A 20,331-nucleotide genomic window follows, 5' to 3' on the forward strand; every position below is an offset into this window, starting at 1 on the left:
GATGCCCTATCCACATCCATCAATACATGAATTTATACTATACAATAATTTTAACAGTTGTGAATGCTGGTTTCCAAAAACTGCTCGGGGGGGAGGTGTCTCTTTTGCAGTGTAAATGAGTCAGCATGATGCTGGTGGCTGGATCCAGATGACAATAGAAAGCTCTAACACCCAAAAGTAAAAAGTGAGTGGGGATTTTTGACCTTTGCCTTCCAGAAACTCTATATGGAACCTTCCCATTTCTGCGGTACTTGCCAATGTGGGGCGTACATTTGCCTTCGTAACTTCCCAAAGTCATATGAAGAGAAGCTTGACCACATTGGCATTTTTGCAGTTAATTCCAAACTTCAGTTTGGAGATATTTTTACAGTCCACTCCATATTCAATCAGGATGCTATTACTCTCCTTCGATGAACTGTTCCATAGAACCACTGTCCTCTCCGCCTTCAAATCGTTCCTCAAGACCCACCTCTGCCATAGAACCTACAATAAATTGCCTAATTAATAATAGTTGAGAGGCCGTTGTGCCTACTTGATGTGTATTTATATTTAAACAATAATTATATCTAAAAATTGTACATATTGATCCACCTTTCCCCATCCTTCATATATTGCTTTTGGTTTGGGAGGGAGAATTGGAACTAACAATGCATGTGCCTGTCATCACCCAATAACTATACTTCTATATGGTTCTCTTGCATTTCTTGGCTTTTTAGATTATAAAAGATATATGGGGCAAAGACCAGGCCTTCCTGTGTTTTTATACATCCCCTAGCACAATGGGGCCCTATTGGGACTCCAGGTGCTAATGTAATGCAGATAATAGTAGCAAAAGTCATCAATCAGGAAATCTACAAAATAAGAAAAAATAGCTTACCTGAAGCTTCTCCCAGGGACCCAACAGCAATGGCTGCTGCCTTTTAGGGATGGTATTTCTGCCTAACTAGGATGCTTTCAGGAGATTTCCTGCTGCCTCTTTAGCTGTGCTACCCTGTCTCTCTGCCTCTCACCCCAGTCTGCTTGTTTGTCTCATCCACCTGTTATACCGAGTCTTTTAGACTGTAAGCTCTTTGGGGGCAGAGACTGTCTTTTATTCTATATTTGTATAGTGCCCAGCACAATGGGCCCACTCTGGTTGTGGCCTTTAGGTGCTTTCAAATAAATGTTGATGATAATAATAGAACAGCAATCAACCCATGGCCATGCATGTACAAATAACAAAGTAACCAGTGGGGAAATCAACCCTTAGACCTTCAACATCAAAGCAGTCCTCTACCACTTCAGCTAAGGGAGTAACTTTGTTAAGTAGCTGGCTGTTATAGTTATTGGGGTCAGCCACTACAGGACAACGTGAACACATGGAAGGCTATCAACTGGGGTTTCCCAATTAGGCACATTCTGTACTATTATCCCTGGGTTTTTGCTGTCACAGCAAAACAGCAAGGAAAAGGAAAATATGTAATAATCAAAGATAGCCAGGACATCTAGGCTAATAGATGATAGAGGGTCTGGGATTTAACAGTAAATTTTATAACAAGGGAAGATAGTTAAGAGGAATCTATTCAGAGGAAAATCCAGTCTGTCTGGATACAGCCAGGCAAAACGATCTGTGAAATGCTATACTTGAGCCAGGAAGTTAGTCATATGAAAGATGTATATTTAATATTTACCACCTTCTTCCCAACACTAGACAATCACCAGGAGGGTGAGGGGATGCAAACAGCTACCGAACCCCATTGTGTGCATTGATCTTTGCAAAAACCTATTTGGGGAAACTCACTGAGCTGAAAAGCAACAGAGGGTCCTGTGGCACCTTTAAGACTAACAGAAGTATTGGAGCATAAGCTTTCGTGGACGAATGCCCACTTCATCAGACACAAGATGAAGTGGGCATTTGCCCACAAAAGCTTATGCTCCAATACTTCTGTTAGTCTTAAAGGTGCCACAGGACCCTCTGTTGCTTTTGACAGATTCAGACTAACACGGCTACCCCTCTGTTACTTGTCGCTGAGCTGAAAATGTCCTCCAGTCCCTATGAGCTTAGATCGAGGGACTAAGTAAGGCCTTGTCTACAAAGGTAAATGTACTGCTATAGTGTATGTCTACCTGATTAAACTTCCCAGCAGCTGTGTAGACATACTGCACTGCACAAGCTAGAACAGTAAAAATATCAGTGTGGTCCATCAGCATGTGTGGCGGCTCAGGCTAGCCACCCAGGTATTTACGCAGGCGGTTGGGCAGGATTGGGAGGCTAGCCCAAGCCACCACCTGCGCTGCCACTGCCATTTTTAAGTGCACTAGTTTGCACAGAACTAGCCCATGTATGTCTACCCAGTGGGAATTTCATCTCCCAGCAGCTGTGTAGACTCATAGGTATACTATTATAACCCCCCACACTCCAAACTGTGGTATGGATACTCTTTTGAGTGGCTTTTCTCTGGTTTAGCTTAATCCCTCCCTTCCCAAGCAACATAAAATAAACCAAAAGAGGTCTGCATGGGGGCATATATTGGTATGTCTATAGCAAATTAATTTCACACCTTTGGTTATGCTGAAAAAATTCCCATGTAGACAAGACCTTAAAAAGCAGAGCTGGGGAGGACAAAGGCAACCCTGCTCTTACATGAGTGGTACAAGAGAATGGCTAAGTGTGTACATTTATTTATGGAAGCTGACTAACAGCTGTACTGAAGCCAAGTGAGAACACAAACCCGGCCAGATACACTAACAGCTAACTTCAGCTGCCTCTCATGTTTTTCAAAGTGCACACCGTACATATTCAGATGATGCTGCAGGTGTAGAATCACCAGTTATCAGGGGCACAGCTGATTGTCAGCTTTTGCATATTTTGGGTGTGTTTTCATTTTGCTGTTTGGTGGTTTTATTCTCCTAAATTTCTCATGTGTCCAGATGAGAATATAAACCTAATTGTTATTGTTTCTTTCCAAAGAATGATTTCTTTCAGATATGCTATCAATATTTTTGCCTATATGAACCAAGCTTAAAAAGGCAATACACACAGATGGAGAGAGGTCTGAAGGACTAGCCGAAGTGTTGGGGGGTGAGGGAGATGCTAATTCTGCAATACCATAATCCCATCTAGGTTTTCAGGGGACAGGATAGCGGGTTTTGTTTCTGAATATTGTGCAGTTGTTAACCAAGAACAGAGAATGTAGCAATAAAACACCAGAATACTAGGCCAGCATTGCTGACGTTGAAAGACAGTTAAACTTGCATTAAGAGAACCTTTTAACATGACTTTCTTCCCTCCACAGATCTCTTACTATTAATGATATTGTTTAATTATGTAGCAATTTTCATTCAACAGGATCTGAAACAATTTTGTAAATACTGGGTCATAGTCTGTGATCCTGGTAGTGAGGTCAATGGGACCTTTAAGTCAGAATTGGACATTGTCTACATACAGCATGAGCTGTAATGCGTCCCCCCACTGGGATGGAGGGCAGCAGGTGACAAGTGCATATACAGTAAAGTGACGGAAAATATTTGTTATTAAGGCAAACCTCTATCCTAATGAAAAAGTGCATTATATTCCAAACCTGTTGCTCAGACCGAGTAATTACCAACAGTGAGGGGTATAGGAATAACAATTAAAGCACTTTACTGGACATTCTCCAATATCTGAAATTATTAAATATATTCCTCTTGTCAAGTGGAGTTTAATAGTTTGAACAGCGCTTTGGTTAACATCATTTGCTGATCAAAAATAACTGTGGTAATGAGACCTGGCAACAGATCTGAACTGATTTGTTTTGTGTTGCATTTATTAAAACATTCTGGATCAAGATAAAAGATTTGGGGGTTGTGGTGAATAATCAGCAGAACATGAGCTCCCAGTGTGATGCTGTGGGATAGCTAATGTGAATCTGTGATGTATAAACAGGGGAATCTCGAGTAGGAGTAGAGAGGTTATTTTACCTCTATATTTGGCACACGTGAGACCACAGATGGAAACTGTGTCCAGTTCTGGTGCCCACAATTCAAGAGGATGTTGATAAATTGGAGAGGGTTCAGAGAAGAGCCTCAAGAATGATTAAAGGATTAGAAAACATGCCTTCCAGTGATAGGCCCAAAAAGCTCAGTCTATTTAGTTTAACAAATAGAAGCTTGAGGGGGTGAAATGATTACAGTCTATAAGTGTCTACATGAGGAACAAATATTTAATAATGGGCTCTTCAGTCTTGCAGAGAGGGGTATAACACGACCCAACAGTTGGAAATTGAAGCTAAACAAATCTACCCTGGAAATAAGATGTAAATGTTTAATGGTGAGAGCAATTAACCATCGGAACAATTTACCAAGGGTCATGGTGGATTCTCTATCACTGACAATTTTTCTAAAAGATATGTTCTAGGAATTATTTTGGGGCAGTTCTATGGCTTGTGTTATGCAGATGATCACAATGGTCTCTTCTGGCCTTGGAATCTATGAAACCTTTTTTCTAAACATTTATTATTGTTTCACATGCATTGAAATGGGACCTGGATGATGAATATGGATAACACCGGACTGAACTGTTGTTTGGTTTCACAGTTGCCTCTCTTAAAAAAAGGTTTCAGAGTAGCAGCCGTGTTAGTCTGTATCCGCTGCTGGAGTGCTATTTTGTAATCTCGTACAGCAAACAATACTGTAATATACTGAGTCACAACAGAGACAATGCTCTCCATTTTCTACTGCAAGCATAAGGGTCGTTCTGTTACATCTGTTTGCAGAATCAGGGCCTATAAGGGGTTTGAGTGGGAAGACAGTCACTCTCTAAGCCACACGCCAGCTCCATAGCCTTTCCACTGTCACTATTCCAGTTCCTGAGCTGAAACAGGAGATGCACGTCCTGCCCTCTACACACCTACTACATCTCAGTCAGTGCCATGTGGTCTGTATAGTCATTAACCTCAAGGCCCTGTACCTTCATGAACACCCTATCCCCTTCCATCATGACTGTTTTTACAGAGCTGCTATAAAGACTATGTGTAAAAATCTGTAACATACAATAAGAATTTATATTCATTGTTATTAATCAGAGACCAGGGCCCCATTGTGCTAGGCACTTGTACAAACACAGAACTAAAAGATGGTCCTTTTCTCAAAGAGCTTACAATCTAAATATAAGATAAGAGACAACAGATTGATACCGTTTGATGGGAGAATACAAAGAAACAATGAGATAATACTGGTTAGTTTGATAAGCAGTAGTCACAGCACAGCAGCTGCTTAACCATTGTCAAGTTTTCTCTAGGAATCAGAGCAAAGGAGAGGTTCAAGAAGAGATTTAAAGGTGAATAATGAGGTAGCTATTACTATTATACAAGGTTTGCAGAATCCAACTACGTACCAAGCAGTCAACTTGTGGAGCCAGTTGCTGTTGTGAGGCCAAAACTATAGACAGGTTCAAAAAGAGTAAGATAAGTTCATGAAAGATAGGTCCATCATTGCCTATTACCCAAGATAGTCAGGGATGCAAGCTTGTGATCTGAGTGTCCCCATGCCTGTGAGTGCCAGGAGCTGGGACCGGACAACAGGGGATAGATCACTCATTACATTGCAATGTTCTGTTCATTCTCTCAGAGGCATCTGGCATTGACCACTGTCAGAAGACAGGATACTGGGCTAGATGGACCATTGGTCTGACCCAGTCTGGCCCTTCTTATACCAACTCCTCAGCCATTCACCCCCTGTGCAATGGAACTTCCCTCTCCCAACCCCAACACACGCTCATTTCGCGGGAGGCTTTCTCTGGTCCTTGCTACCTGGGTGAATTTCATTCCTAGTGTTCTAATTCCTTTGTCTCAGCGGACTGCATCCCTTTTACTATCTGTTCAAAAGTTTCAACTACTATTTTCAAATGTAGAGAGAGAAAAAGAAAACCCTATTATATGTAATTGGAATAAATATATACCATGTAACAGAGACCATAAAGACAGCAGGATGGGCTATGCAACTGTTTATAAATCATAGTTCAAATGACATCTGATTTGTAAGTGTGCCAGAATCACTGATATTGTTTGGATTTGACCTACAATTATTTGAAGTAACAATTTTTATTAAATTCTTTATTATTTTCAAAGAATTTAAATTATTTTTATCAGGTAAGTTAAATACAATGAAAACAGAACAATACCTCTACACAAACAATGAACTGAAATAAGAAACAGCAATGCCATAAAGATAAAAACCTGAAATTTTAATATAGGTTTTCTATATAAATTATGGTAGAGAAAAAATGAATGTATTAAAAATGATGTACAAAGAGAAAAACAACTACAGTCTGAACAGTGGAAATGAGCACAAATATGAATGGATTTTTTTCTTTTCAAAACATTCTAAAATTTCCATCCCTGCTGAGACTGTGATATAGCAAAGTACTTAAGCTCATTCTTGACCTTGTCTTCTTCCTTGACTGTAAATTTCCATGCACCACAATGGCAGGGGATTAATAAAAAATAATAACCGGACCTTCCATTTTTATAATAAATGAGGCTGATAGTTTGTCATGGCAAGAAAATCCCAAAAGCACAACGTTGGGGGGGTTGTTTGTTTGTTTATTTGTTTCTTTTAAAGGGAAATGCCCAAAGGATTTTAAATAATTTTATTCTCCATTAAAAGCGTTCAGTTACTGTCTTTAATAATTTGAGTATCTACCTATAGATGCACCCCAAAATAATATAAAAGAGATATAAAATATAACACACGGGGTAGTTTTGTCTCGTTTTGACAAAGCATTATGTACATGCCTACATTACATAGTATACAACCATTTAAAAACGTAACTCACTCTCCCCTGCTTCTCCACTACAGTGGATATTGAGAGAGCCAAATTTGCTAAAGATCATTAAATCACATTAAGTGACAAAGTCCACTAAAAGATGGGTTTAGTAATGGCTCTGACATAGTTTTAACCTCAGGCTCATACTTAGCCTCAGATACCAAGGTGACAGGCATCATGGAACAATGTAGATGGAAAGCACTTATACAGTTTTTTTACATTCCAAGCACTATACAAACATGATTATTATTGTTAATTATATGCATTGACAACTATCAGAATAAGATCTTCGTTTGCTAGGAATGTACAAATGCACAGAGAGAGGCAGTTACTGCTCCTAGGATCTTATGATCCAGAAAATATTTAACTAAACGTTAAAATATTAACTAATTTTCTATTAGATCGTGGAGTTATTTCCTTGGCAATGTTGTGGAAACACCACTATTTGAAACATTTAAAACTGGACTGTAAAACACAGCCAGAAACAATCAGGCACTGGCAGGGGGGATAACGGATAATATGACATAAAGGTCTTTTCCTTCCCTAATTTCTGTAATTAATTTTTGAGTGATTGGTTGCTTTTCAGTACAATTTCGAGGTTGCTTACATTTGTGCAGAAAATTATTACTCCTCTCTTGCTCACAGGATTCATTGCTGAATGTGATGACTTGCTGTGGAAATGTGTGACCATTTCACTGCATTGTCAATAATAACTATATAAGTAGAAGCAAAGCCGGAAGTCTTAATGCAGTGACCAAGACTTTCACTCCAAAACTTAGGGCTTGGCTACACTCGGGACTTCACAGCGCTGCCACGGCAACGCTGTGAAGCGCGAGTGTAGTCGCGCCACCAGCGCTGCGAGAGAGCTCTCGCAGCACTGTATGTACTCCACCTCTCCGAGGGGAATAGCTTGCAGCGCTGCGAGCGAGCGTGCAGCGCTGCAGGCACTGATTACACTGGCGCTTTACAGCACTGTACTCGCTGCGCTCAGGGGTGCATTTTTTCACACCCCTGAGCGCAGCAAGTTGCAGCGCTGTACAGTGCCAGTGTAGCCAAAGCCTTAGAGATATTCAAAATAACTGGTCTGATTGTACGAGATGTTGAGCAGCTGCAGCTGCCTGTCAGTGAGAGTTCAATAGTCCCGTGAAAATAAGGCCAATTATCACTTATTTGTGTCTAATACGCATTTTGAATGTGGGAGGCTGGGTTAGCTGACTGAAAAAACAGGAAAGGTTTCTACAAAATGGCTACCAATCCCTAAACTACATTTCTGGGGTCAGAGTTCATGCCCCCTTCCCAGGTATAAAAGCTCTACCTTCTGGGTGTATCTCTATCACCAGGAGCTTCTCCTGCAACGAAAATATTAAAGGCAGATAACAATGTTCCTGCTTTCTGTAACTACCTACTAGGACAAACAAATATACAGTATTTAAAGGTATATACAGGTACTTTTTTGACAATCAATACCGAGTTGGTTTATCCCTTATAGTATGTGAATGGCCTCTTATTTATTCTTTAAACACTTAAAAATCCCTTCTTCCCCACCCTCAATATATTCTCTGCCTCAAGTAAGGTGGATTTATTTAAAGCAAAGCATTTTAAATCACCAAGAAGGAAACCTTGATTTAAATAACTGATTTTATTTTTATTTTTTTGCCTTTGTACCTTAATTATTATCCTAAAGAGAGATTAATTCTTGTTGGTTGGAAATCATTAAAATATGTTTACTTTCTACAAATTAGAGCCTTTACATTAAATTTGCTACTTTTTGCTAACCAGGACGATACACTATATCTTTACACAGTTATTTAAGGAATTGTGTGGATTTTTCATCTTCCTCTGAAGCATAGGGCACAGGTCGCTTACAGGTTTAACGTAGTGTAAATGGTGGATTCTCTGTAACTTGAAGACTTTAAATCACGAATTCAGTAACTCAGCCAGAGGTTATGGGTCTATCACAGGAGTGAGTGGGTGGGTGAGGTTCTGTGGCCTGCAATGTGTAAGAGGTCAGACTAGATGATCATGATGGTCCCTTCTGGCCATAAAGTCTATGAGTCAATGAGTCTACGTAACTTAACATACATTTATTCAGATTCATAATTGGCACAATTTTTTTGTTACAAAATAGTGATTGGTGCATGTTTTTTATTTACTAGATTATGATTAATTTTTTACTCATAATTCTTGTCAAGCTGTATTTGGATGGAAATTAGAATTCAATTAATGCACAAAAACAGCATTTACTTTTTTTATTGGTTAAATGAAACTACTTTAAATTTGCTGCATATAAAAAGAAAAAAGTTTATCAAAACATGTTTTACATGTAAAACTAAGTGATTTATTAAACAAAAACTTGCATAAAAAGAGTGTATGTTAATACAGCCACAAGTTTGTGATGAGTAGAGACCATAAAACAGGGATGGTCCATTCACTATGAAAACTAACTTCTACGCACTTTAATTTCACCAGATGCATGAACAGGGCATTTGCTACATGTTTGAAATTTAAGTTAGTATTTGGGACTTTTGTCTTGGTGTCCAGGCTTCCTGTTCTCTGAGAAGTGCCTGTGCACGTATTGTAGGACTGTAGCAGCAGTGATGTAGAAGGGCCTGCATTTTCTTTTAATGATAGAGGAGCCACAACGTGTAAAATGAAGCTCCTAATACTATTAGGGTGCTGTGTGGAGTCAATGGCAAAACTCTAATGGGAGCAGGACTGGGCCCTAATTAATTGAAGTTTGCAAAGTGCTTTGAAATCCTCCACTGGAAGTTACAGAAGTGCAAAACATCCTTTATCAAAAGTCCACAGCAATAGGGCTTCTACCAACTCCCTTGGGAGATTGTACTTTGGTGTAAGAGATGTCACTCTCAGGAAGTCCTAGCTCGCAGGCATCACCTAAATGACTCCTACCTCCTGAATCTTTTTTGGATGTGGCTTTTTACTGTTCTATTCACTTCTTGTGTAAACTCATATGTCTCAGAGGAACTTCCTATCACATCAATGTGAGTATCATAAGGAATAACCAGAACTTTGGGGAATCGGGATTTTATGCTCTCAAATACTTGTTTATATTTCAGCCTTTCGGATCTGGTGTTGCCATCAAGAGAGAATCTTTCTTTGCGTAATCTGCAATGAAGTTTTGCAGACAAATCTTCAATTCCCTCTTTGGCTCTTTCTAATTCTCTAGAATCCGAATTTGCTCTGGCATTTTCTAGATATATTGTGGTGATCTCACCATCTGTGACTCCACGACTTACAACATTGTATTTTGCCAGACTTTCCTTGTATAAAAAATGTTTCATGTAGCAATATATATCTGTGTCCAGGACAACCACTTGTTCTTCCCTGTTTACATTATGGACAAAAGTATTATTTGGCTCCACAAATAGTCCACGCTTCTCGGTCCTGCTGTTAGGTCTTTGATCTGGCTTTCTCTCTCCCCTCTTGCCCTTCCTGGAAAGGGAATTTGCTTTTAATAACAAATTGTCTTTTAGTGACTTGATTGCTGGGAATGACCCTTGAACAGAAATTTGCCCATTGGATTGCAAAGGACTGAAGCTCAAGGCTGGGATAGTCTTCTGAAGCTCCTGCACCAGATCTTCCAAAATGTATTTATCTTCAAAAATGGACAAATCGAGAACAGACGAGACACAGGTGAAGACCTATACGTGTAAAATAAAAGCAATTAATAAGTGCACCCCAGCCGTGACCACATGATTAGGATGCTATGATGGAAGCACTTACGTGTTCACTATAGAGAGAGATTTTCAGAGGATAATACCTGCCCAGCCTCTTGTCCTCTAGTCTGTGTTCATCTTTCTGGAGAGCATTCTTTGTAACTGAGAAGAAAATTCAGACTCACTTTGTTTTGCAAGAGGATGATAATGTTTTATTTCCTGTCTGATGGCTGGAATACTTCATAGGTATTTTTCACAGGACCCTCTGTTGCTTTTCTCTTGATGGTTTCCCTAGTGATTTCCCCACTGTTCAATATTCTTGCCTGATACTTTATGTATTACTCAAAATTGTTCAGAGGAGTGAGAGAGCAGCCTGTCTCCTTAGAACATTAATTGGCAGAGATTTATTCCCCAAGGCTTGACTATAAAAATCTCGTCTGCTATGCAGGTTATAGATTTATTCTTTTACTAGTCTTAAAAGACACACATACTCTGCATTAAGCCTATTCACATTTGTGTCCTTAATAAACAGGAGGAAATCTTAAAATTTGGGATTAATATGAGGGCATTCATGTGTAGTGTTTTAAGTTTAATGTTCTAAATTACATACTCTTATTTCATGGGTACAAGTTATTTGTTAATAATAATAAATACCTTCTTGATCTTCAAAGATTATGTATGCAACTCCTTTTATTGCTGTTGGATAAACTACATCCTTCACGTCTCCACCCCTATTCTTCGCCTTTTGGAAATGAATCATCAATATGTCAGCCATGACATCATCTTTCACAATGCCATCTGGAATACCAGAGACCACAATTGTTTTCTCAGACTTGGCAGCTCGGCCTGTGGCCTGTGGACAGAGACATGACACACTGTAAATACAAGTTATATGTGCAATGACTTAGTCCAATTAGCTGTTCCCTCCTCATAAGAGATTTTCCAGTACCTCTCTGATATCCACTCTGTCACACCATCCCTCCTGTTCCTAAGATCCATAATACACCTCTTTCCATCCCTGCAGCAGGAAGAATGCTGAATCAACTTTTGATTCTCTCCATAGACCTCATAGAACATTTCACCAAAGAACTCCAGACTTAATTTTCATTTACGTTAAAGGTTTGTCTACATTACAGAAGCACAGCTACGGTGCTGCAGCTGTGTGTGCACTGTAGCGCTGTAGTGTAGATGCTTCCTACATCAAAGGAAGGGAATTTTCCGACAGCGTACATAATCCACTTCTCAGAGAGATAGTAGGTAGGTCGATGGAAGAGTTCTTCCGTTGGCCTAGCTGCGTTTACAAGAGGGGAGGGTTAGGTCAGGTCAACCTAACTATGTTGCACAAGGCATGACATTTTTCTCAGCCCTAAGAGATGTAGCACGGTCAATCTAAGTTTTAGGTGTAGACCAGGCCTAAGGCCTTTTTACACCAGTGGTGTAAATTACATTCACATCCACTTCAAATGCCAAAGAGAACAAGAGAAAAGACGACTTTTAAACTTAAATGGCTTCTAAAATGAGCAGTATTTGGTGTGATATTAATAAGACTACTTTGGTTCTATTTTCTGATTCTAACATTCCCAGTGTGAATAGAGTTGGAAAGCACTACTGTGACCAGAGTCCCAGGGGAGGCCACGCTGAGATTGTTCAGTCAGGGCAAAGTGCAAAGAATGGGGCAGACGATCCTCAAAACTAGTGGATATTTCTAATACTTAGATTTACCAAACCAGCCAACAAAATAGCTTCTACAACACTTTACTGGTTACCCAGAAGCCAGAAATACAGTTCCTTTAAACAATCCAGCCTTGAGCTCCTACCCAGACAGCCAAGTCAAATATGATGAACAAATCTTGTTCATCATATAAAAAGTTCTACCAATCCCAGAGGATCAGACACATTACTCACCAGGTCAATGAATATTTCAGATCTTACCCAAATACAGGCTTACAGCCAATTCTTATTAACTAAACAAAAATGTATTAGAAAAGAAAAGAGAGTATTGGTTAAAAGATCATTATACATACAGACTTGAATAAAATTCTTAGGTCAGTTTCATAGTACAGATGGTGAGCTTTAGAGATGCAAAGAGTTCTTTCAGAGCAAGTTCCATAGGTTACACTCGAATATCAGGGTGATCTAGACTGGAGCTGAAGATCTCAGTCTTGGGGCTCAAACTTCCTGTGACAAAGGATCAGGGCCCTAGAGTTCTTTTTATAGTTCTCTGGCAGCCTCTTGACAGCAGGCATTCCTTGGGTGAAGCACTGCGGCTTTGAAGTAAAACCTTCTATTTCCTAAGCACCACTGATAATTAGCTACATGGATTAGTATCAGGCAACTGCCCATCTCCCACCATTTACAGGTAGTTTACTACAAACTTCAAAGAGAAATGAAGACAATGATACTACTACATTCACGGTTCATCTAAATGTTAACATCTCCTTTTGATCTCTGAATTAACAGAATACAGTGACAGACAGGAACCATTTGGTTACATTGTCAACCTCTAACAATATGGAGTCTGGTGGCACCTTAAAGACTAACAGATTTATTTGGGCATAAGCTTTCGTGGGTAAAAACGTCACTTCTTCGGATGCATAGAGTGAAAGTTACAGATGCAGGCATTATATACTGACACATGGAGAGCAGGGAGTTACTTCGCAAGTGGAGAACCAGTGTAGACAGGGCCAATTCAATCAGGGTGGATGTAGTCCACTCCCAATAACAGCTGAGGAGGTGTCAATTCCAGGAGAGGAAAAGCTGCTTCTGTAATGAGCCAGCCACTCCCAGTCCCTATTCAAGCCCAGATTAATGGTGTTGAATTTGCAAATGAATTTTAGTTCTGCTGTTTCTCTTTGAAGTCTGTTTCTGAAGTTTTTTTGTTCAATGATAGTGACTTTTAAATCTGTAATAGAATGACCAGGGATCACAGACTTCAAATAGAAACAGCAGAACTAAAATTCATTTGCAAATTCAACACCATTAATCTGGGTTTGAATAGGGACTGGGAGTGGCTGGCTCATTACAGAAGCAGCTTTTCCTCTCCTGGAATTGACACCTCCTCATCTATTATTGGGAGTGGACTACATCCACCCTGATTGAATTGGCCCTGTCAACACTGGTTCTCCACTTGCGAAGTAACTCCCTGCTCTCCATGTGTCAGCATATAATGCCTGCATCTGTAACTTTCACTCTATGCATCCGAATAAGTGAGGTTTTTACTCACGAAAGCTTATACCCAAATAAATCTGTTAGTCTTTAAGGTGCCACCAGACTCCTTGTTGTTTTTGTAGATACAGACTAACACGGCTACCCCCTGATACTCTAACAATATATATGTAAACAAACAAAAAATACAATCATTATATACTAATATATCTCTAAAGGTGGAATTTGGGTCATTAAGCCTGCAAGTTGCTTAACCCTTTCTGGCTCAGTGTCACAACTACTATTTATTGTTCATTAGAGATAGGTCTGACTGCAATTTTAAGGCTCAGATTCAAACTTCTCCAAAGTTCAGGAGAGCTGGGATACAGGATTACAGTGGAAGACCACAACTACAGTCATCTGAGATGTGCAACATGCAAAATAACTCAACACACACAAGATTTTCATTAGAACCCAGCCTCCCTTTTTCTTTGAACATGAAATTCATCACAAATAGGACTTTCATCAGTGTCCCATTATGAAAAGCATATTCTCCTTCCATGCCGATTATAAAGTAATCAACAGTAGTGTTTCACTGGGAATACCGTAACAAAATTCCTGTAAGCAGAAGTACATAGAGTGAGTTTTGTAACAGTTGACTGATTTAAGAAGAAGAAAGTAAATAATTTAGTGTTTCATCATAGAGCCACCTATAGGAATGAAGTGTCAACAATTTCTGAGTGGCTGTAAGCCAGGTCAGTTTTTCATGACATTCTTTATACTACTCTAAGAAGCTCTCTTCTGGATCTACACTCCAGAAGGTAGAGCCAGGGCCAGCATAGCAGTTATAAAGCCTGCAAAACATGCCACAGGATAATAATTTTTCACTGACATGGATTCACAGCCATGTAGATCACTAGTCTATTATTTCCAAAGGGAGTCAGAAGACAGATTCAATGACACAGCGTAGCAGTGCACTCTAAAAGCTTTTAATATGAGAAGACATGAGCCCCATTTTGATCAGGCTTCACATTTAAAGAGCTATACACTTTATTTATGAAATGGTGATTTTCTTCAGTATAAGCCAATTTTGTTTTTTGTTCATCTGATAACATAGTGGGGCAGATTTTTACCCCACTCTTGGGCAGCACAATGGCAATGAAGACAGGCAACTCCCCAGCTGGTGCGACTTCCCAGAACGCAAAGAGCCACCAGAACTGGCACCTTCTACACAGCCTCTGGCACAGGAAATGGGAAGAGGGGAAGGAGGCACGGCTAGAATACTCAGCTGGCAGACAATCCCTTAGGAGGCCTTGCCAGCTGGCATGCTGAAGCAGCCCTGAGGCTGCTCTAACCTGTGCCCAGTACTGTGGCAAAAAAAGGGTCAAGGAGCCATAACTGGCTCCTTCTCTACTATAAAGAGTCTGTAAAAGAACCTGGCCACTCCAGGTTAACAGACACATATGTGGTCTCACACACAAAAAAAGTGTAGTCTAGTGGTATGACCATAAAAATGAGAGAACATAACTCCCAAGTTCCAGATCTGACACTGACCCCTTCTGTGTCCTTGGGTCCTTAACATCTAGGCCTCCGGTTCCCCATCTGTACCATGCAGCTAGCAATACTGAATCATCTACCTCACAAGGAGATATGAGGATGAATTAATCTGATAATGTTTCTAAAGCGATATATAAGAGTTAAATAGTAGTATTATTTTTCTTCAAACAAAGCAACGCCATCAATAGATTTTGAATTGCTGCCTCCATAATGGTTTACCGCTGCCAAGAGGAATACTGAGGTGAAGATGTTTAATTTTGATACTGGGGCATGAATGTGGAACCCATTCGTTTATGTCTCTATTCTACACAATTTTAAAATGTTACTTTCACTGGAAAAAAATGTAGACCCTATTGTATCATAAGCTGAAGAAGTGAAATGAGTGAATAATAATGAGATACCATAGAGAATATTAATACTTTCATATTATACATTTTTTCAATACAGGAATTAATTTCAAAAGACAATATTTAAGAAAGAAGCCATTTCGGCTATAGATGCTGCATCTTTTAATGCATTTATGTTTTTTGACAATGTATCCAAGACAAAGATGCTCTCATTTTTTGTAATGTATGTTGGAACAGTACGTAGAAAGAATGTTGTGTGGCTGCATGAATAGAAAAGAATAGTGTCACAACATTCTAATCTCTTTCTTTTACATAAATGCCAAATTACAGAAGAAGAATCAATGGAAAATAAAGACCAGGCAGTTCCACTGGAGTTGTGCCAGCTTATATTAGCAGAGAATTTGGCCCTGAGTGTCAAGAGAAAGCTGAGACTTGTATTTGCAAGTCTTAAACTGTTAATCCTGTGATATTCTTTTATGGCAATAGCATTGCCTCATCAAACAACCTGAATGATACAGTGTGATGGGATAGACTAGGCCTAGAGGACCCCTGCTGGAGGCCTAAGGGACTTTCCACACCCATCCCAGGTGCAATAGAGGTATCCTCCAAGCGGCCTAGAGAGGCTGCAGGGAGCAGCCAATCAGGGCCCAGGAAGGCCATATAAAAGGAGCTGCGTAGCCAGATACAGTCAGTTCGTTGATGGAGTCAGAGGAGTACAACTGGTGCTCCTGGCTGGCCAAAGGGAACTGCAGCACCATAGACAGCCCAGTGCTGGCAGGGACCAGAGGAATGAGAGACAGCTCCTAGTTGGCTGCTGGGCCTGGACACAGATGAGCCCTGAAATAAGGGCAGGTCCCTCTCTACCCCCCACCTCTCATAGGCCACTAGGGAACTGACCTACAATTGGGCAGTGGTAAACTCCTCCTGAAGGGGATCTGAACTACTAAGAAGCCCAACTGGAGAGCTTGGGCTGGAACAGACCAAGAGGGCAAAGCCATTGCCTCCAGAGAGGAAGCCCTGGGGGTATGGCCTGATAGCAGGGCTGGGACTGTCTAAAGACCACAGACACACCTGACCAGAGGGGGCACTTGTGAGAGGTTTAAGATTTAAGTCTTGATCTTGCAACTGGATCTGCAAGTGCAGACTCCTTATGTCTCATTTAAGTCAATAGGGCTGCACACAGATGCATGGATTCCTCCAAATGGGTTCCATTGCAGTCATTAGCCCTTAATCTTTTAGCTGATGGAATATTAGCACAGTAAAATAACAGTTTATTGTAGCATTAGCTTGTTGCACTCTACTTATTACACCTTTCTGCTTGCCTGCCCATCTTCGACCTGACATGTCGTCTGCTATACCAGTCCCTAGTAGGGTTACCACCTTTGAAATAAAATTTAAAAAAAAAAAAAAGCACCTCTGCTTCAAGGCAAGCCTGCTGCAACCCCAAACACAAGGCAACTCCACAACGCCCCCCCCCCCCAATAGCCACTTACAATATTTAAAGCGAACACATTTAGATAAGATTGATAACATTGCATGCCTCCTCACTCTCAGAATGACTCAAGCCCTCTCTCTCATACACACGCATGGTGCGCTTCCATGATGGTGGACTGATAGCTGCTGTGTTTTCAACAGTTTTGATCTGTTATTTAAACTGCGGAAGTGGGAACATTGCAGCCTCTTTTGCTGGACACAAACTTTTAACATTAGCTATCCCAGTGTATTGTTTTATTATTTAGCCGCCTAGTTACACAGAGGGACTTAATGGCTTCTTTACATTTAGCCTGAATGAAAGAAGGCTCTTACACCCACTAACTTCGAACAGGTTTAATACAACCCTCGATGACCGTTTACTTTGGCTGAGAAATAATAGCTAGCCAGCACTTTGGTTAGTACACATTCCATATGAGAATGTCTGACTGGTTAATGTTTAATTTCAATGTGTTTTCTTAAGTTATTTGTAATTTGAGAGAATGACTGTTATTTAACTGGGCCTGGAGCAATTTCATTTGCTTTTATCAATTCAAACCACACAATTAATGTTTCAGCATATAAACAGATGAATAGTGTTCCTGCACTGGGTTAGGGAGGCAGGTAGGGATGGGGGGAATTAGCCAGGAAAGATAATACAGCCCCTTCCCTTCCAAGGCCCTACTGCAACTGCACTGCCCAGCAGCTGGGCTGGGGAGTGAGGGGGCCAGAGCTAGTGCAGACTAGGCACAGGGCTTCTGCATGGATGGCCTTGACCTCCTGCAGCTCCTCCACAAACAGCAAGATTGTGGGGCAGACCCATGAGTGGCAAATCCTGCTCCTGCTCTGGCACGGCGTGGGGGAATCTCCAGGAGATTTTTCTCCCCCAGAACTCCTTCACGCGGATTTTACGGCAGGCTGAGCTGGTTTTGACCACTGATGTTTTATATGCTACAGATATTAACTTCTAAAAGAATAACGACGCTAGAGTTTTTGCAGGCAGCACCACGAACTGCCGGGCCATTCTCCAGGATCGGCGCTGCGCTCCGTACAAACGCAACCCCCCGTCCAGAGCCCGCTAGCCCTGCCCTCAAATAGAGCCCGAAGTCCTGCCCAGCAAGCTCGCAGCCCCTCTGCTCCCCGCGATAAAAAGACACGCACACAGTGTGAGACACTTGCCATGGCTGTACCGCTTGCTGCCTGGCCTGGAGAACGCAGCAACGATGCCGATTTAGTTTCACTTTAGTTTGGTTTCCCTGACAGCCTGGGCATTCATCAGCCCGTCTCGGCGCAGGGCTTGCTGGGAACTGTAGTACCCTGCAGCCCTTATCGGGGGAGAACAGTGCGATGTAAAAGGAGACCGTCAACTACACGTCCCAGAAGGCAGTTCTCCCCGGGCAAGCGGCCGCTTCTGTTTAGACACTGAAGAGCTACAGGGACCAATGGATTTACACAGACGGGTTACATTTGACCCTTAACCCCAAGGAAAAGCTAAGGGGATTTGCTACACAGGGATTAGGTTTTAACTCTGGTGTCTGTGCCCGGTTTTCATTTGATTTGTATGGTTTGTTTATAACTAAAAAGATGAAGCATATGATCAGGTACTGGTAAGAGCTGTGTGTCTTACCAGGTACTGATACACGTGCATGGTATAACTGATACAGCATAGGTCTTGTCTACGGCACATCATGCAGTATCTAATGTGCACTAAAGTGTGAAACTGTCACAGATTGTCCTACATACATTTTTGCTTATCTAGCTGGATCTATCCACAAATAAAGCTATGAAACTAAATTCAGGATGCTAAGTAGGAGGGGGAGGCGATAGGGAGTGAGTGGGGTGAGGATGGGCAGGGAAGAGACAGGGAGGAGTAATCCAAGATGAATAACAGGAGGACTTGTGGCACCTTAGAGACTAACAAATTTATTAGAGCATAAGCTTTCGTGGACTACAGCCCACTTCTTCGGATGCATATAGAATGGAACATATATTGAGGAGATATATATACACACATACAGAGAGCATAAACAGGTGGGAGTTGTCTTACCACCTCTGAGAGGCCAATTAATTAAGAGAAAAAAAAAAAAACTTTTGTAGTGATAATCAAGCTAGCCGAGTACAGACAGACAGTTAGATAACAAGTGTGAGAATACTTACAAGGGGAGATAGATTCAATGTTTGTAATGGCTCAACCATTCCCAGTCCTTATTCAAACCGGAGTTGATTGTGTCTAGTTTGCATATCAATTCTAGCTCAGCAGTTTCTCGTTGGAGTCTGTTTTTGAAGTTTTTCTGTTGTAATATAGCCACCCGCAGGTCTGTCACTGAATGACCAGACAGGTTAAAGTGTTCTCCCACTGGTTTTTGAGTATTTTGATTCCTGATGTCAGATTTGTGTCCATTAATTCTTTTGCGTAGAGACTGTCCGGTTTGGCCAATGTACATGGCAGAGGGGCATTGCTGGCACATGATGGCATATATCACATTGGTAGATGTGCAGGTGAACGAGCCCCTGATGGTATGGCTGATGTGATTAGGTCCTATGATGATGTCACTGGAATAGATATGTGGACAGAGTTGACATCGGGGTTTGTTACAAGGATAGGTTCCTGGGTTAGTGGTTTTGTTCAGTGATGTGTGGTTGCTGGTGAGTATTTGCTTTAGGTTGGGGGGTTGTCTGTAAGCGAGGACAGGTCTGTCTCCCAAGATCTGTGAGAGTAAAGGATCATCTTTCAGGATAGGTTGTAGATCTCTGATGATGCGCTGGAGAGGTTTTAGTTGGGGGCTGAAGGTGACAGCTAGTGGTGTTCTGTTATTTTCTCTGTTGGGCCTGTCTTGTAGGAGGTGACTTCTGGGTACTCGTCTGGCTCTGTCAATCTGTTTTTTCACTTCAGCAGGTGGGTATTGTAGTTTTAAGAATGCTTGATAGAGATCTTGTAGGTGCTTGTCTCTATCCGAGGGATTGGAGCAAATGCGGTTATATCTTAGAGCTTGGCTGTAGACAATGGATCGTGTGGTGTGTCCTGGATGGAAGCTGGAGGCATGTAGGTAAGTGTAGCGGTCAGTAGGTTTCCGGTATAGGGTGGTATTTATGTGACCATCGCTTATTAGCACAGTAGTGTCCAGGAAATGGACCGCTTGTGTGGATTGATCTAGGCTGAGGTTGATGGTGGGATGGAAATTATTGAAATCATGGTGAAATTCCTCAAGGGCTTCTTTTCCATGGGTCCAGATGATGAAGATGTCATCAATGTAGCGCAAGTAGAGTAGGGGCGTTAGGGGACGAGAGCTAAGGAAGCGTTGTTCTAAGTCAGCCATAAAAATGTTGGCATATTGTGGGGCCATGCGGGTAC

The 20,331-nt window shown here is 41.1% G+C and overlaps 1 protein-coding gene across 7 annotated transcripts; it reads right to left on the reverse strand.

The window, feature by feature from the left end:
• Positions 1–8,853: 8,853 nt before the first annotated feature.
• RBM43 (RNA binding motif protein 43) lies at positions 8,854–18,289 on the reverse strand. 7 transcript variants are annotated; one of them, XM_065561653.1, is made up of 7 exons: positions 18,159–18,228; positions 12,367–12,425; positions 11,574–11,752; positions 11,411–11,479; positions 11,116–11,314; positions 10,529–10,623; positions 8,854–10,446 (listed from the first exon to the last, which is right to left on the reverse strand). In XM_065561653.1, the coding sequence occupies exons 5-7, from the start codon at positions 11,234–11,236 to the stop codon at positions 9,691–9,693; spliced, it is 972 nt and encodes a 323-aa protein (XP_065417725.1). In that variant the 5' UTR covers positions 11,237–11,314; positions 11,411–11,479; positions 11,574–11,752; positions 12,367–12,425; positions 18,159–18,228; the 3' UTR covers positions 8,854–9,690. The 7 variants fall into 7 exon arrangements, with proteins under 7 accessions (XP_065417725.1, XP_065417726.1, XP_065417724.1 ...); XM_065561654.1 differs by lacking the exon at positions 11,574–11,752; XM_065561652.1 differs by having other exon boundaries at positions 11,411–11,752.
• Between the last annotated feature and the right edge of the window lie 2,042 nt (positions 18,290–20,331).

The sequence above is a fragment of the Chrysemys picta genome, chromosome 11 (assembly GCF_011386835.1).
Source record: "Chrysemys picta bellii isolate R12L10 chromosome 11, ASM1138683v2, whole genome shotgun sequence".
In the NCBI taxonomy this organism is placed as follows: domain Eukaryota; kingdom Metazoa; phylum Chordata; order Testudines; family Emydidae; genus Chrysemys; species Chrysemys picta.

What these genes read in the sequence shown, in the direction of transcription:
- RBM43 (XM_024108010.3), bottom strand. Translation starts at nt 18,161, where the DNA reads ATGGCAAGTGTCTCACACTGT. An exon ending in AATCTTTGAAGATCAAGAAG is followed by an intron (nt 10,624 to 11,115) that starts GTATTTATTATT and finishes TTTTCTTCTCAG; the next exon opens with TTACAAAGAATGCTCTCCAG. An exon ending in TCTCTCTCTATAGTGAACAC is followed by an intron (nt 10,447 to 10,528) that starts GTAAGTGCTTCC and finishes TTACACGTATAG; the next exon opens with GTCTTCACCTGTGTCTCGTC.